The 16,332-nt window shown below is 46.5% G+C and overlaps 1 protein-coding gene across 1 annotated transcript; it reads right to left on the bottom strand.

The window, feature by feature from the left end:
- Positions 1-2,180: 2,180 nt before the first annotated feature.
- On the bottom strand, positions 2,181-15,039 carry LOC128406782 (uncharacterized). Its single transcript, XM_053374462.1, has 7 exons — positions 14,889-15,039; positions 11,397-11,621; positions 9,233-9,326; positions 6,273-6,382; positions 4,710-4,780; positions 3,942-4,071; positions 2,181-3,025 (listed from the first exon to the last, which is right to left on the bottom strand). The coding sequence occupies exons 2-7, from the start codon at positions 11,603-11,605 to the stop codon at positions 2,455-2,457; spliced, it is 1,185 nt and encodes a 394-aa protein (XP_053230437.1). The 5' UTR covers positions 11,606-11,621; positions 14,889-15,039; the 3' UTR covers positions 2,181-2,454.
- Positions 15,040-16,332: the final 1,293 nt, after the last annotated feature.

Raw genomic sequence — 16,332 nt, 5'->3', positions numbered from 1 at the left:
GCCTTTCACTCCCCTTAAGGAGTCTCAAAGCAGCTAACAATCTCCTTTCCCTTCCTCCCCCACAAGAAACACTCTGTGAGGTGAGTGAGGCTGAGAGACTTCAGAGAAGTGTGACTAGCCCAAGGTCACCCAGCAGCTGCATGTGGAGGAGCAAGGAAGCGAATCTGGTTACGAGTCTATCACTCTTAACCACTACACCATGCTGGCTCTCATTGTCTTTAGAGAAGACAATGAAATAAGTTTCAAAGGCTGTCCATTTACTTAATCTCTTACTTCACAAATTCCCCTTTTGGTTTGGGGGGTGAGTCCCACTGAATGTGTTAATGTACCATGCAGGGTCTCTTAATAGTGGCTTCCATTCTCCAGAGTTATCTCCTGACCCACTGAGCACAGGGCCGGAGGGGTAGCATGCAGTCCCTCCAAGACTGCTGGAGGTACTCCAGCTCCTATCGGCCCCAGCCAGCATGGCCAGAGGTCAAGGGTGATGAGAGTTGTAGTCCAGTGCCCACAGGGTTCTCCAGCCCTAGCGCTTGTGCTTTGCTTCCATGGTGCCATCTAGGGTGCAGTACCATCCTGCCTGAGCATTCTGTCGGCTGACCCTAAGGCTGCATTGCTGTCCCCAATCTCGGAGCTTGCTCTTGGGTCTGAGCAGTTTGCCTCTTAAGTATGAGGAGAGGGGACAGCAGATCACAGTGCCACAGTATCAGTGGCCATAGCACAACCTCCAGGATTTGTGGTCCAGTGAAAAAGGTTTTCCTCGGAGGCAAAGCACAACCTCCCAACAGAGATCTGCACCACCGATGACCTGTCTGAGCCATTAGAACCAGACCTCCCCATCCCAGGACCAGAGGCCTCAACAACATTTGCTTGGATTTCTGACCAGCTCATCCCCACAATTGCCTCTAGAGACACAAAAAGCAAAGGAAATGCAAGAAATGCAGGGGAGTGTCAAGGCTGCCAGCAAGTGCCTACCTAGAAACATGTGAGGGTTATTGGGAGGAGGCGGCATCATTATTCATAGGATTGTAGAGTTGGAAGGGAACCCCAGGGGTCATCTAGTCCAACCCACTACAATGTAGGAATTGCAGCTAAAGAATCCATGGCACATGACCACCCACCTTGGTTTAAAAACCCTCAATGGAGGGGAGAGTGCACCACCTTCTAAGGGAGTCTGTCTTCCAGTGTCAGATAGCTCTGATCCCCAGGAAGTTCTTTCTAAAGCTAAGTCAGAAAATCCTTGCATGTGATTTGAATCTGTTGGTTCAGGACCTGCCCTCTGAAGCAGCAGAAAGCAAGCTTGATCCGTCATCCATGTGACAGCCCTTTATTTGAAGGTGTTGTTTATTACCTGCCCTTCAACAGCAGCTCCAGGTTACAACAATTTCAAATTCAGTATTTTAGAACTGTTAAATCAGTCACCTTGAAAATGCCTTGGGTATCAAAGTCAACGGCAAAGAAGTGCATCTTCAGTGAGAAGTGCATGTATAAGCATCTTCTTGGATGCAGGGCAGGAAGGCAGTTTAAAGTGCCAAAGTCATGACCCACAAGCTTTGAAGTAGCCCTAGGTGAGTTGGTGGTACTGGCAAGGAAGCACAAAAAGCAACACCACTGCCAGTGTTCCATGCACCCCTCTCAATTGGAACCATAGTTCTTAATTCTCTCCCCGTGGTCCTTGAATAGACAAATGATCCTCTGCCAAGTATTCTAAGCTAAGCTGCAAAGAATTAACTCCTAGTCGTACAAGCCAATATAGGATGCAGCTATAGCATCCTTGGCAGATGACTGTCCAGCTTTAGTTTAAGTATCTCCAGTTCCCAAGGCAGGCAGCTCCACTGTCAAACAGCTTGTGGTACTCGGAAGTCCCTCCTAATGTTCAGCCTTGCTGTTTCTACCCATTTGCTTCTTATTAGGTGGACCACTATTCTGGTCCCTTGGGTCTGCAGATGTTCCTGGGCTACAACTTCCATAATTCCTGGCCAGCTTAGTCCTAAAGCCAGGGATGATGGGAGTTGTAGTCCAGGAACATCCAGTGATCCAAGGTTGAAGACCACTGAGCTAGACTCCTTGCTTTTATTCATATATATATATATATATATATATATATATATATATATATATATACATACACACACACATAGTTTTGTGAAATAAGATTTTATTGTTGCTGCTATTGTCAAGCCTTTCACATGTCTAGAGTATATTTTAAAAAAATTGCCCCAACATTGTCCTTGTTCAGCTAGATCCGACAGTGAAATTGGGATTTCTGCATCCGAAGTCCACCAGGTGTAAGCCCCTGGGGGCTTGCACGTCCAGCTCCTCGTGACTTTAAAAGAGTTTATCTGCCCCTTTCCCTCACGGGTGTGGGGTGCAAGCATTCCAGCCACATTCTCCCTCACTGCAGGCTGGCAAATGGTTACATGCCAGGGGTGGGGGCGGACCTGGGCACCCATGGTGTCAGTTGCCTTCGCTGGAGGAGTCCTGGCTGATATATGGGATGACAATGGCACTCCGGGCATGAGTGATAGCGGCTCTCCTGCTCGCGCCAAGGCCCGGCTGGATTCCAGTGGTGTCCACTTCTCCAAAAGTCTCCCCGTTCCATTTCTCTCTGCTGCTGAAGAGCTGGGTCAGAGAAAAGCCTTCATAGCAATCCTTTGCCGACACAGGTCTCAGCTTCGGGGGGCTCCCTGGACACGCGTGGGACTCAGTAGGCGCATTCCTAGCACCTCCTTGTGTGAACCAGTCTGGGTCATACCCCATATCTCCACTCCATCCTTCTTTGCCCCCTTTCCTTGCAGGGTACCCATGGAAGACATCTGCTGGGGGCACTGCTTTTTCAAGAGCTGGCTGTTGCTCTGCTGGGCTTGCAGGGTTTTCTCCAGAGAACGCCTCTGCCTTTTTGTTGACAAGCACCAATTTATTGATTTTGTACGTCAGGCTGGCAAGTCCGTGCGGTAGGGTGTTCAGGGGCATGCTTCTCAGAAACTCACCGCCAATCAGGCATTTGGCATCAGTGCTTGCTTTCCCCCTAGGTGTAGAGGAAGAAGCAAGGGAGTGTGGGGACCACAGAGAGACAGTTGCACTAATCCTTTTTCGTGAACTGCTCGCTGAATTTGGGCCCAGGATAAGTAGCCAGAATGCCTTCTTCCCATCAGTGGGGACTGGTCCATTAGGGCAAATAGGTCACTGACCCCCAGCAAGCTCAGTCTGCCAAGCCAGCCCCAACTTGCCCAAATACTTACAAATCCAGGGTGCGTGTCGGATTCCTCCTCCTTAGTGTCAGTGTTGCTCTTGTAAAATTCAGCAGGGAGGAGGATGGGGCAAAGCTAGAATTAGTTAGCTCAGCCTATCATTGGCTCTGGCGCCACCTACTGTTGGGCTCCCCATCTTCCACCCTACCAGTTTCAACAGCTACCAGCCACCACTGCCTCCCGTACAAACCAACTTCTCTTTTTAGGAAGGAGGATTGCTGTCACTAAGCAGCAATGCCCCCACATGCCACTTTTCTAAGTTGCTGCTCCGAACGACTTACAATCCAAAACTCAGCAGAGGAAGGGTACTGGAAACGGAAGCAGGGGCAGCTGAGGAAATGAACATGCCTTTATTCCAGTACTAACATTACATAGGCTTCGGGACATAGGAAGCTGCCTTTAAATGCATCAGATAATCTAGCTCACTGTCTACACTAGCTGGTAGCTAGCTGGTTTCAGACCAGAGCCATTCCCAGTCCTTCCTGGAGATGCTGGGGATTGAACGAACCTGGGACCTTCTGCATGCAAAGCAGATGTTCTACCACCAAGCTGAAGCCCTAACTTAGCCACAGGTACATAGAAAGCTGCCTTAGACTGAGCCAGACCTTTGGTCCATTTAGTTCAGAATTGCCTACACTTGACAAGCAGAAGCTCCCCAGGGTTCCAGCTTATGGGAACTAATCCTAACTGTACCTTTGAGCTTTCTTTGTCTCCTGTTGGCACTGAGGGTTCTGGATCAATTGCTTATGTCTTGCATTTGTTGTAGAGAGGGTACCAGGCTGTTGGTTTTCATTTTTGCCAGTGCAATAGTAAACTGACTTTCCTGCGGAGGAAAGAGATTTATAAAACATAATGAGCGCTATACTCAAAGGGTAACAGTCTGACAGCAAGGCAGACTTTGAGACTCTCTGGACTTAATAGTCTTACATAGCAGAGAGGTAGATGTGAATGTCCTGTCGATCCAAGGGTGATTTTTTAAAAATATAACAATCTCCATTGGTTTTTACATATATAGTAACATATATAACATAATACACACTCATTACAAATATCCGGCCACATATTAACATAGATTATTCCTATTAATCCATACACATAATCCTAATATCCAGCATATAAAGTCCTGAGAACAGCACGAAAGTTGTTTTATCCATTACAAATTGTTCTTCCCAGGGGGAAACACAGTTCAAGCCATACTACTCAGGATAGCCATATCTGCAAAGATACTTTGGAGAGTATCTTGAAGACCAGTTTGATTTGCATAGTGAATAAATGGCCATCATATTGTGTATCATTTGTCCATTTCCCCCCTGTTCTGTTTTATCACTTCTAAGTTGTGAGTTGTTTTCTCAGCAACAGCCAATCACCATTTTTAATATACTAAGTCCAGGGACAGTCTTTGTAAAGAATTCCAGTTTCAGCTATAGATAGCCAATGGGTTTACTTTTTGTTTTGTGTTACCTGGATATATAAACTGGTATTCGGAGACTGCCTGATATTGCCTCTTCTCCACAGCGCTGGGTTGTTTCAACCTTTTTGTCCAGACAGCATGGGAGACAAAGGGATTGAATTGAATTGAATGTAGGAAGGGAAGCATTAAATTACATTGAAAGACTTGTCATTCAAGTTGAGCCCACCTATTCATTCCTGATGTTGACCGTATGGGCTCATCCACAACTCAGCTTGTCCCACTCACTGCTTTCCTCCAGGAAAACCTGTGGTTTACTTCTGAAGTGGACCAAATGGCAATTGGGTTTCCCATGGTTTGCTGCTTATTCCAATTCAGCAGTAAAGAGTGGGTTTTCCAGGGCAAAGCTGTGTGGCAAATGCAAAACTGCTTGGACCTGTGCCTAGAAAGCATGCGGCAAGCGGAAAACCACTCAGCCCTGTGCTTTCTAGGCACAGGACTAGGTGAAGGGTGGATGAACCCTTGCAATCGTACTATGTGTTAAATGTGCCAGAGAGCTATTTCTGGCTGGTGATGTCAAAAGCACTTCTGTAAAGCAAATCCTGTTGTGCACGGGCACAGTGAGTTAGATGCTCATGGAGTCCTTAAGTACAGGCTCTAGGAGACCGTCTTGCTGCAGGCTTGTGTTAAGAGCCCTGACAGGGAGCTGCTTATAACACCCTCAATAAGCTCCCTATGTTATCAGCAGCTTCATGGAGTGTTAATCTGTCAATCATGGTTCAACAGCCAATGTGTGGTTTTAGAAGTGAGTTAAATGTGATCTGTAATCAGATATCCCATTGTGCTTTTAGAATCTTAAAAGCACCAGTGGATGCCTCTGATGTTGATGAAAACTGTAGCACAAGAGGAGGGTGGTGCGTAACCTTGGTGTTTTCCTTCTCAGAATACCCACCCCCAAAGTTGCTGTTAGCCCTGGGGTGTGGAGCAGAAGAGACAGGTACAATATTTAACCTACAAGGTCCTTCCTCACAGCAACACACTGTGGGCAAAGTCACCTAGAAACAGACACACATTTTGCACAACAGCAGCTAATTGAAGTTTGAAATGTCCTTGAAGCTTTTAAGGATGACTTTTAAAAGTTTTATAGGACATTGTGAAATTTAGTTTGCTGCTGTGACAAGAGTACAGACACCTCTCTCACAATTCTGGGCTTTGAAAGGGGACACCATTCGCATCCTGGGTATGCAGGGTTGCAATTTTAAATCAATCTTTAAATTGATTTTTGGATCATAAAATCTCAGAATGACATTGAGAATAGGGAGATGTTGTCAGGTAACTTCTATCCAAGGGTTATAGCTCAGTGGTAAAACACTCACTTTGCAAACAGAAGGTCCCATGTTCAGGCACCGGCATCTCTAAGTAGTGCTGGGAAAGACCCCCATTTGAAACCCCAGAGAGCTGCTGCCAGTCAGTGTGGTCAGTATTGAACTGGATGAACCAATGGTCTGACTCAGTACAAGGCAGCTTCTTATGCACCTGTGCTAAGGACGATGGGGATAACAGTTTCCAGAGAGCACCACACGTTTATTCAAAACACTGTCTTGTGGTTGCATTACCTTGGGTTTTCTCTTATGCTGATAACGTTTTTTCGTTTTTCAGAACTCTCCACTCTTTTGCTGGGCACATCTTTCTCCTTAGCGTTCACCCCAGGAATGTTTAACTGTCCCTGTGTTTGCAAAGGAAAGGAAGAAATGAGGAGGAGCAGGACAGCACATCTGCATCACAAATCTAAACCAGCTTCAAGCCTGATTGGCTGCTATGGCTCTGTGCGCCTGGATAGGCATGCAGAAGGTTTTCAGCAGGCATCTAAAACAATGCAGTCAAGGCACCTGACTGGCGTCAATAGGCAGGAGTTCCAAAGCACTGGTGTTGCCACACTTAGCATTAAACTGTTATCCCTGTGACTTAGACTTGTTAGTTGCTTGTTGCTCAAAGGTTGCCAACTGACTTAGATTTAAAACATAAATATAAATGCATTATACCATACAAGCAGAATGAAACAACCCCCATTATAGTCACTAATCTGGAATAGAATGGATTATGTATGTAGAATGGATTATGTATGGAAGTGAAAGCTAGACCATAAAGAAGGCTGATCGCCGAAGAATTGATGCTTTTGAATTCTGGTGTTGGAGGAGACTCTTGAGAGTCCCATGGACTGCAAGAAGATCAAACCTCTCCATTCTGAAGGAAATCAGCCCTGAGTGCTCACTGGAAGGACAGATCCTGAAGCTGAGGCTCCAATACTTTGGCCACCTCATGAGAAGAGAAGACTCCCTGGAAAAGACCCTGATGTTGGGAAGGATGGAGGGCACAAAGAGAAGGGGACGACAGAGGACGAGATGGTTGGACAGTGTTCTCGAAGCTACCAGCATGAGTTTGACCAAACTGTGGGAGGCTGTGAAAGACAGGAGTGCCTGGCATGCTCTGGTCCATGGGGTCACGAAGTCGGACACGACTAAATGACTAAACAACAACAACATACCATACAAGCAGAATGAAACAACCCCTGTTATAGTCACTAATCTGGAATAGAATGGATTATGTACAAAACAAAGCAATCTTTGTTTGTTTGTTTAATGGTGAAATCATTAAGAAGAGCCTTGCTGGATCTACTCCAGCATCGTCAAGGCCAGCCCACCTATGAGGCAAGGTGAGGTGACTGCCTCAGGCAGCAGGATCCCCAGGGGCAGCAGATCCTGATGTAGATGGTTATTCTCCACTTGTTCCCAGTATAGATCTTTTAAAAAGTGTGGGGGGGGGGGAATATAGTCTTATACATGGGAAAATACAGTATTTTTATTTTCTTTCTGCCTTTCCATAGTTAAAGCCATGCTCAAGGCGGCTTACAACATGCGGGGGGGGGGGATGAGCAGGGAACTTAATTACAAAAAGAAGTCATAAACAATAAATAAAACAACATCAAAAAGTGCACAACCAAATGGTACAATGTCCACATATGATAAGATATAAAAGAATAGTATCAATAACAGCAGCAACACCCCCCCCAAATAATATCATACCCAGCAACATTCATCAGATGAAGATAGGAACATTTCTCACTGCTCCCAACTGACCCTCTTTGTTCCCCACACCTGCAGAGCATTTCCACCACCACTACACCAATGGGACACAGTGCACACACCCTCCGCTATCCTAAAAAAAACCCCTTAATCCTGATTTTATTTTATTCTTTGGTAAAATAAAAAAATAAATGATTTTTAAGAAAGGGACAAGATTAGATGTGGGCACACAAAGCTTTAAATAATAATAATAATAATAATAATAATAATAATAATAATAATAAATAATTTATTATTTATACCCCGCCCATCTGGCTGGGTTTCCCCAGCCACTCTGGGCGGCTTCCAACAAAGTATTAAAATACAGTAGTATGTTAAACATTAAAAGCTTCCCTAAGCAGGACTGCCTTCAGATGTCTTCTAAAAGTCTGGTAGTTGTTCTTCTCTTTGACATCTGATGGGAGGGCATTCCACAGGGTAGGTGTCGCTACCGAGAAGGCCCTCTGTCTGGTTCCCTGTAACGTGGCTTCTCGCAGTGAGGGAGCCACCAGAAGGCCCTCAGTGTCTGGGCAGAACGAAGGGGGTGAAGACGCTCCTTCGGGTATACTGGGTCAAGGCCGTTTAGGGCTTTAAATGTCAGCACCAACACTTTGAATTGTGCTTGGAAACGTACTGGGAGCCAATGTAGTTATTTCAAGACCGGTGTTATGTGGTCTCAGTGGCCGCTCCCAGTCTCCAGTCTAGCTGCCGCATTCTGGATTAATTGCAGTTTCTGGGTCACTTTCAAAGGTAGTCCCACGTAGAGTGCATTGCAGTAGTGCAAGTGAGAGATAACTAGAGCATGCACCACTCTGGCGAGACAGTCTGCGGGCAGGTAGGGTCTCAGCCTGCGTACCAGAAGGAGCTGATAAACAGCTGCCCTGGACACAGAATTGACCTGCGCCTCCATGGACAGCTGCAAGTCCAAAATGACTCCCAGGCTGTGCACCTGGTCCTTCAGGGGCACAGTTACCCCATCCAGGGAGTCCTCCACACCTGCCAGCCCCTGTCCCCCCAAAAAAGTACTTCTGTCTTGTCAGGATTCAACCTCAATCTCTTGGCTGCCATCCATCCTCCAACCACCTCCAGACGGTTGAAGAAAAAGACTCCTTGCCCTCTGCTCCGCTCCTCCTTTCTTCCTGCCCAGGGCAGCGCTGCCCTCTGCCTGCCCCTCAGAGCCAGCTTGGCACATGGTGTTGGGCCTCAGCAGTGGCAGCCTCTTCTCCTCCTTGCTCACCCCCCAGCAGCTGTTACAAGCTGCCCAAGGGAGGTGTTTGGCGAGCGCGACTGTAGAAAGGCCACAGAGAGGCCACAGGATGCTCCCTCACTGCCACAGCTAGGGACAAGCGCTGGCTCATTCTCCTCCCTGGGCTGTCGTGGCGGCAGCACTGGCGGGGGGAAATAGGGACATTCTGGGGTCGAAACTGTAATTATAATTCATGTAGTTTGGATACCTTGAATGGAAGGATTTCAACTTTGGGTTCTGGAGTGAAGTTGACTATGGCCCCCTTGAAACAGCAACACCTCTCTTGTCTTTGGAGTGGCAGCCTGTCCAAGGCAAAAGAGACAAAAAGCAAATAAACATCTGCTATGAATCATCTGTACTCCTGGCATTACAACAGGCATCCTTTTTACCATGCACTCATGATGCCACTCGCAATACTGTTTGTAGCTGCAAATATTCCAGGACAGACATGCTGCTTTGTTTCCAACCAGTGCATGTCCTGTAACTTCCTGCTGAAATTATTGCATTTGTTTCCATACCACAAATGCTCTGGTTCGTTTTATTTTATTTACTTTGCTCAGTTTTTATTGTGCTTATAAGCAACAATAATGCAGTAACACTGAAGAAGCATCCCGGAACAGCTAATAAACTGGAATGACATGTGGGTGGTCCAGTATAAACCCACCACTAATGCACTATTAATGCACGTGGGTGGCACTGTGGTCTAAACCACAAAGCCTAGGGCTTGCTGAGCAGAAGGTCGGCAGTTCGAATCCCTGCTATGGGGTGAGCTCCTGTTGCTCGGCCCCTGCTCCTGCCCACCTAGCAGTTTGAAAGCACGTCCAAGTGCAAGTAGATAAATAGGTACCGTTCCGGCGGGAAGGTAAATGACGTTTCCGTGCACTGCTCTGTTTCACCAGAAGCGGTTTAGTCATGCTGGCCACATGACCCGGAAGCTGTATGCCGGCTCCCTCGGCCTATAGAACGAGATGAGTGCGCAACCCCAGAGTCGTCCGCGACTGGACTTAACAGTCAGGGGTCCCTTTACCTTTACCTTTAATGCACTATTATTGGGTCAATGACATGTTGCAGAATACTCCCACAAAAGACAAAAGCTAAAGCCCTTAGGCCAACGTGCCCTGTATCCAACCTTCCCTAATCTCAAAGTGTACCATTATCAAGACCTGTGTTCCAGAGCGCCTTTACATGAATTGTGAGGGTTGCCATCCCATCCCGTGCTGGGAATTCTAGCTCTGTGAGAGGGAAACTCTAGCTTCCAGCATTATTTAGTGAAAACTGATGTCCTTTAAGTGTGTGTTAAATGTGTTTTATCATGTGCTTTATCAAGCTTCTGACCCGGGATTTGGAACAGATCCATTATCCCAAATTTTGACCTAACTCCCAGGCAGTATGTCATCTGCATTCATTCATTCATTATTTTATTTTATTTAATAAGCTTGGTTGGAGAAAAAATATCCTCAATGAGATAAAACAATAACATTTTCATTAAAAGATTTTACAACCACAATTTAAAGCATACAGGAAGTTAAAACGGCAATAAAATAGACTAAAACAAATAAAATTACATGCTAACTTTCTAAACACCTGGGTAAAAAGCTAAAGGTAAAGGACACCTGACAGATAAGTCCAGTCGCGGACGACTCTGGGGTTGCGGCACTCATCTCGCTATGCTGGCCAAGGGAGCTGGCGTTTGTCCGCAAACAGTTTTTCCAGGTCATGTGGCCAGCATCACTAAGCCACTTCTAGCAAACGAGAGTAGCGCACGGAAACATCGTTTCTAAACTTTCTAAACATCTAGGTAAAAGGTAAAGGTAAAGGGACCCCTGACCATTAGGTCCAGTTGTGACCAGCTGGGGTTGCGGCGCTCACCTCGCTTTATTGGCCGAGGGAGCCGGCGTACAGCTTCCGGGTCATGTGGCCAGCATGACTAAGCCACTTCTGGCGAATCAGAGCAGCGCACAGAAACACCGTTTACCTTCCCGCCGGAGCGGTACCTATTTATCTACTTGCACTTTGACGTACTTTTGAACTGCTAGGTTGGCAGGAGCTGGGACTGAGCAACGGGAGCTTACCCTGTCGCAGGGATTTGAACCACCGACCTTCTGATCGGCAAGTCCTAGGCTCTGTGGTTTAACCCACAGCCCCACCCACGTCCCTAAAACATCTGGGTAGGCTTGTCTAAATAAGAATGTCTTCAGCAGGCTCCAAAAAGAATACAGCAAAGGTGCCTGCCTGGTATCAATAGGCAGGGAGTTCCAAAGGGTTGGTGCTGCCACACGATACAATTGAGTTCTTACAGATGCAGTGCAGGTATTAGGTGCCACTTGTGAAGAGTTGTAGATGGGAGAAGCCAACGATAGGTGGCCCTTTACCTAAGGGCTGAGCAGCTTCTGCCTTGCACTTTGAGCTTGCTGGTGCGCTTGGTCCTTTGCCGTTGGGAGCCGCAAGATTTTATCCGCCGCCTCCGAATGCGCTTCTTCTTCTTCCGTGGCTGCTTAATGATCTGTGCTGAGCTGGGTTCCACCATGGTGGACTTGCTTTTTGCCTTCTGGGCAACTTTCGTTAGACTTCCTCCGTACATTTGGGTACCCAGTGACCTGTTTGCAAAGATGGGAGTGATTATGTGCACAGCAGGGAGGGGAGGGAGAAAGAAGTGAGCACCTGAGCACAATAGGGCAAGAGGAGGTTCTGGCAAAAGTATGCTTTCTAACAAAGGAATGGGGAACCTCAGGCTCAGGGAATGAATGAGTGGTCCTCACAGCCTCTCTATTGTTGGAAATGCAACAGCAGGGATCGTTTAGGTTGTAATTTAGGGTATTAATTCTGTTCTCTGTAAACTACATAAGGAGTGATGGTGGAGGAATGGCTTAGCAGCCAGGACTTGTAGCATGATCTCTAGTGAGGTATCATGTGTTCTGATTGGCTGTGTAGTTCTGTGGGAGCTTTCCTCTGCATGTTTGGTTGAATGTCTCCTTGCTATGTAGACGGCCTGGAGTAAGAAAGAGAAAACAGGTTACCACAACCCTCCTGCAACCATTCAGCAAACTGGTTGTGCTGTCCTGCGATAAGTGTGTGGTCTAGCACTGTGTTTGCCAGCCGGGGACCACATGGCCCCCTAGGGGCCCCCAGGATATTCCAAGGGGACTACAGGTGAAAAATGCATAAATGGGGGGCCAGAGCATGGGAAAAACTGGTCTAGCTTCTTGGTCTCAGAACTGTGCCCATGACCCAATCAAACCCAGTGGGTAGACAGAAAGGGGGATTGGCTTCTTATCTGGGCCAAAATGTTTAATAAATGGAACTTAATTAATTAAAAGCCTTTGTAATCAACTCAAAGGGCGTCTCCAATTCAGCAGGCAACATGTTGCTTTTGGGTTGTACTAAGCTGAGTCAGTGATGGTGGTGGTCGGGACTCCTCTAGGGCAGGAGGCTCACTTGTCATTGGTCAATCGGACAACATTACTGGATGACGTTGGCTGATAGGCAGGGTGGGGCAGGGTTCAATCCTGCTTGGTGCAGCTTCATCAGTGGGTCCCATGCAGGAAATGTGCTGGCAAAGCAGAGAGCAGGACTGATGTCTCGGTGCATTAGCAAGGAATGCACCACCAAAGCTGATACTTCTCCATGGGTCAACTTTCACAGATGGGTGGGACTGCCCACCCAATAGCCACCTGATGTCATCATGATCTCAGAAGATGAACAAGTGAGTTGCCCCTGTCCACCTTCCACAGTTGACCCAGCTAAGCAGGGTCCTGTATGGTTTCAAATTGGATGGGCCCCCATGTGTTGAGATTCCTGCATTGCAGAGGGTTGGACTGGATGACCCTCAGGATCCCTTGCAACACTACCGTTCTATGATTCTATTATTCTACCCTGTCCAATAAAAGGTTCCCCACCCCTGAACTAAGTTATACTCAGAGGAGGCCAAATGGGCAGATCTAAGCCATGTCTATTAATTTAACTGGGCCTATTCCAAATGTGACCCGGAAGTGTCTCCGGACAGCGCTGGCCCCCGGCCTCTTGAGTGAGATGGGCGCACAACCCCAGAGTCTGTCAAGACTGGCCCGTACGGGCAGGGGTACCTTTACCTTTTTATTCCAAATGTGACTAACATTGGAAGCAATCCTTTGTTTGCTAATGTTAATTGTTTTTAACACAAGTGTTTCTGAAAACTGCAGATGGAACAGAAGAGATTACCACTCTTCCCTCTCTACAGGCATCTGCTGTGACATACATGCACTGTCTAAAAACACAGAACGTATCATTATTTCTTAACAGTCTTGTCTTGATTCATATGCAAATAAATGCAGATGTAATTGGTTAAAACGGATTAATAAGAGAGCCAGTGTGGTGGTTAGAGTGCTGGACTAGGACTAGGGAGACTGGGGTTCAGATCCCCACTCAGCTACAAAACTCACTGGGTGACCTTGGGGCAGCCATTCTCTCCCAGTCTGTCCTACCTCACAGGGTTGTTCTGAGGATATAAGGCAGAAGGGGAGAAGTGTGTAACCAACCACGTTGAGCTACTTGCAGAAAAGGTGGAATATAGATGTAATAATAAAATAACAAGTAATAAAATAAGTTTTCATTAATAAAAAATTTTAAATAGTTTTTTAAAAACTGGTCTACATTTCTTCTTGTTTCGGTGTTAATTACTGTATTTCGTTTTTTTCAGTTCAAGTGCGGTGCTAGGTTTTATTCTTAACTCCTGTTGTTTAGCTTTTCTAATCACAGTTAGACCGCTGTTGTGAAATGTTTGTTTCATGATTGCTGTTGTTGCAAACGAAGTCTGTGTTACGTGACTGCAAGCTGGTTTTGTGAATGAATGAATGAATGAATGAATGAATGAATAGGTGTTCAGTGATGCTCCTTCTCAGAGTAGACCATTGAAGGTAATAGGCATGAATAGCTTAGGGTGAATAATTTTCTTCAGTCTGAGCAGGACTTAGTTGAATACAACCGATAAATAAACCAGCTAAGATTCATTGAGTGACAGTCACTCTTTCAGTCCCTATCTGCTCATTCTAAGATTGCATCCGTTGTGAGGAACAGAATTGGCTGGCTTATCGGAGAAGCAGACATCTTCTCATGCGTAGAAAAGGTGGCCAGGGAGGGTGCCAAGGGGCAGCTTAAAGGGGAAAAGTACTTCCAAAGGCACCAGAATGATCAGATAGTGGGGTAGAGCTTTCTAACAATGAGCATTCTGTCCCCTTGACCTGTTGCATCACAAGACCACCCATCCATCCACCTTCCTGCATTTATATCTTACTAATACTGTCCCACACTCATTTCATAAGCCCCCTGCATTAGTTTAGAAAATGAGCCACTCCAATTCCCCCTCTCCTGAGAGAAGTTGTTTGCTTTCTGGCTAAACTGACACGGCATATGAATCACGCATCCCTATTTCGAAAGAAGAATGAAGAGTTTAAAATCAGATAGTGCCCAAGTGAGGGCGAATGGACATCCAGAAGTAGAAGCAGAAACATTTAAGAATGGTCCTGGTGCGCTCAGGGTTGGACCTTCAGGGCAAACACACAAGTGTTCAATTTACTCAAATGATACAGGAGGGTGTGAAACAGGGGTTGGTAAGGGATGTGGCTCGGGGAGAGTCCTCAGGGCCAGTTAGAGAGGCCTCTGGGCTTCTCCATCCCTGATCTAAAAAGAAGAGGCATCAACAAACCATTGTGATATTTAACATTTGCGTAACTTCAGTGAAGTAATCATATTCTATAAGCTAGTGGGATTCCCAAAGGCATCTGGTTGGCCATTATGTTAACAGACTGCTGGACTAGATGGGACATTGGAGTGATGCAGCAGAACACTTCCTATGTTTAACAAAAAATATTGATGCTGTCCTCACTCACCTTGGGCAGGTTGCCGCTTTCACTGCCAAGACTGAAGGAGAGACTTAATAACAACAGCAGAATCCATGGGCTGAACTGGGCCATGAGGGGGACCACTTGTACAATGGGAGCAAGGATGCTGCCAGTTATACCTTTCTCAGGTAGCCTGGCAACTGCCTTTGTTGCTATGGGAACCGGATTCTAACTTCCTTCCATGTGGTACTCTGTTTCTCTGTTTATAAACTTTGCTCTGGATTAGCTGCTTTCCACGCATATGGTTGGGTCCACTTAAACGTCACATACTTGATTCATTTTTTTAATTAAAAAAAACTTTCCCCCTTTCCACACAAAGTCGCCACACCCCCAAAAAAGGAGAAGCAGGAAAAGAAATGAAATATACCTCTACCAGCCACAATGGCTACATTCTACCCTTCATTATTGGAGGCAGTAGGTCTCTGTTATGTACTGAGTTGAATAGGATCCAAACTGCAGCAGTCTGATTGGTCCTAGAACAATAGGATTCAGAATGCAGCAGTTTGATTGGTCCTAGAACAATGCAGCAGTATGATTGGTCCGCAGGAGCCACCCAATCCAGCTCCAGGTGGAAGTGAATCCACAACCTGATTGGCCTACAGGAGAATCCTGGAATTAGCCAATCACGTGCAGCCCATTGTGTAAATAATGTATATAAAGCAGATATTGTGGGGGAACTTCCATTCCTTCTCACCACCATGAGCTGAATAAAGAGCATGAAATCCACTCTTGACTCTGAGCATATTTCAGTCTCTGAATGCCCAATTCCTGGGATTCGCATGTGGGGAGAGTGCTGCTACACTCAGGTCCTGCTTGCAAGTGTTCCCCACTGGGGCATCTGGTTGACCACTGTGAGAACAGGAAACTGGACTAGGTAGGCCTCTGGCTTGATGTTCCAGCAACCCTGTGGGTGCCCTGCTACCAACAGTGAAAAAACACTGGTTTGGGGCCACAGCACATTCATTTTGGTTGAGATATTGACTGAAGTTGCATGAGATCTTGTGGAGCGTGCAATATCTCACACGATTTTGGGCGAGAACTTGACATTAGCATGGTCTTGCGTGAAATTTGCACCGCTGCTCTACCAGTAGCAGACACAGCAAGGCAAACAGCAGTGGCAGAGCAGGTGGGTGGTGCTGGGAGTGGTGGCAGCAGCGCATGGATTGCTCATGTCATCTGCTTCCAAATGTGTCCCTGTTGGGATGGGAGGAGCAAAACCTCAGGATGTACCTTCCTATTACACACGTTGCTGAACATATGGGAAGGGTCTGCAAGTGTCGCCTGGGGCTCTGTAGTGCTTCAGCTAGACAATTGTCTCTGAGTCCCTCCTCCTCATTCCCATATTGGGCATAATAACTGAACAAACCTTCCAAGTACGCTGTAAGCATTGCAAGAATCTGGCATGTTTAAGCAAAATGCTTACCCCAGAGAA

This window comes from Podarcis raffonei, chromosome Z, assembly GCF_027172205.1.
Source record: "Podarcis raffonei isolate rPodRaf1 chromosome Z, rPodRaf1.pri, whole genome shotgun sequence".
Classification (NCBI taxonomy): domain Eukaryota; kingdom Metazoa; phylum Chordata; class Lepidosauria; order Squamata; family Lacertidae; genus Podarcis; species Podarcis raffonei.
This window is presented reverse-complemented; position numbering and strand designations above follow the sequence as displayed.

Coding starts and splice junctions, on each gene's coding strand:
- LOC128406782 (XM_053374462.1), bottom strand. CDS start 11,605: ATGTACGGAGGAAGTCTAACGAAAGTTGCCCAGAAGGCAAAAAGCAAG. Junction 9,327..11,396: donor AGAAGCTGCTCAGCCCTTAG/GTAAAGGGCCAC, acceptor TGCCTTGGACAG/GCTGCCACTCCAAAGACAAG. Junction 6,383..9,232: donor TTGAAATCCTTCCATTCAAG/GTATCCAAACTA, acceptor TTGCAAACACAG/GGACAGTTAAACATTCCTGG.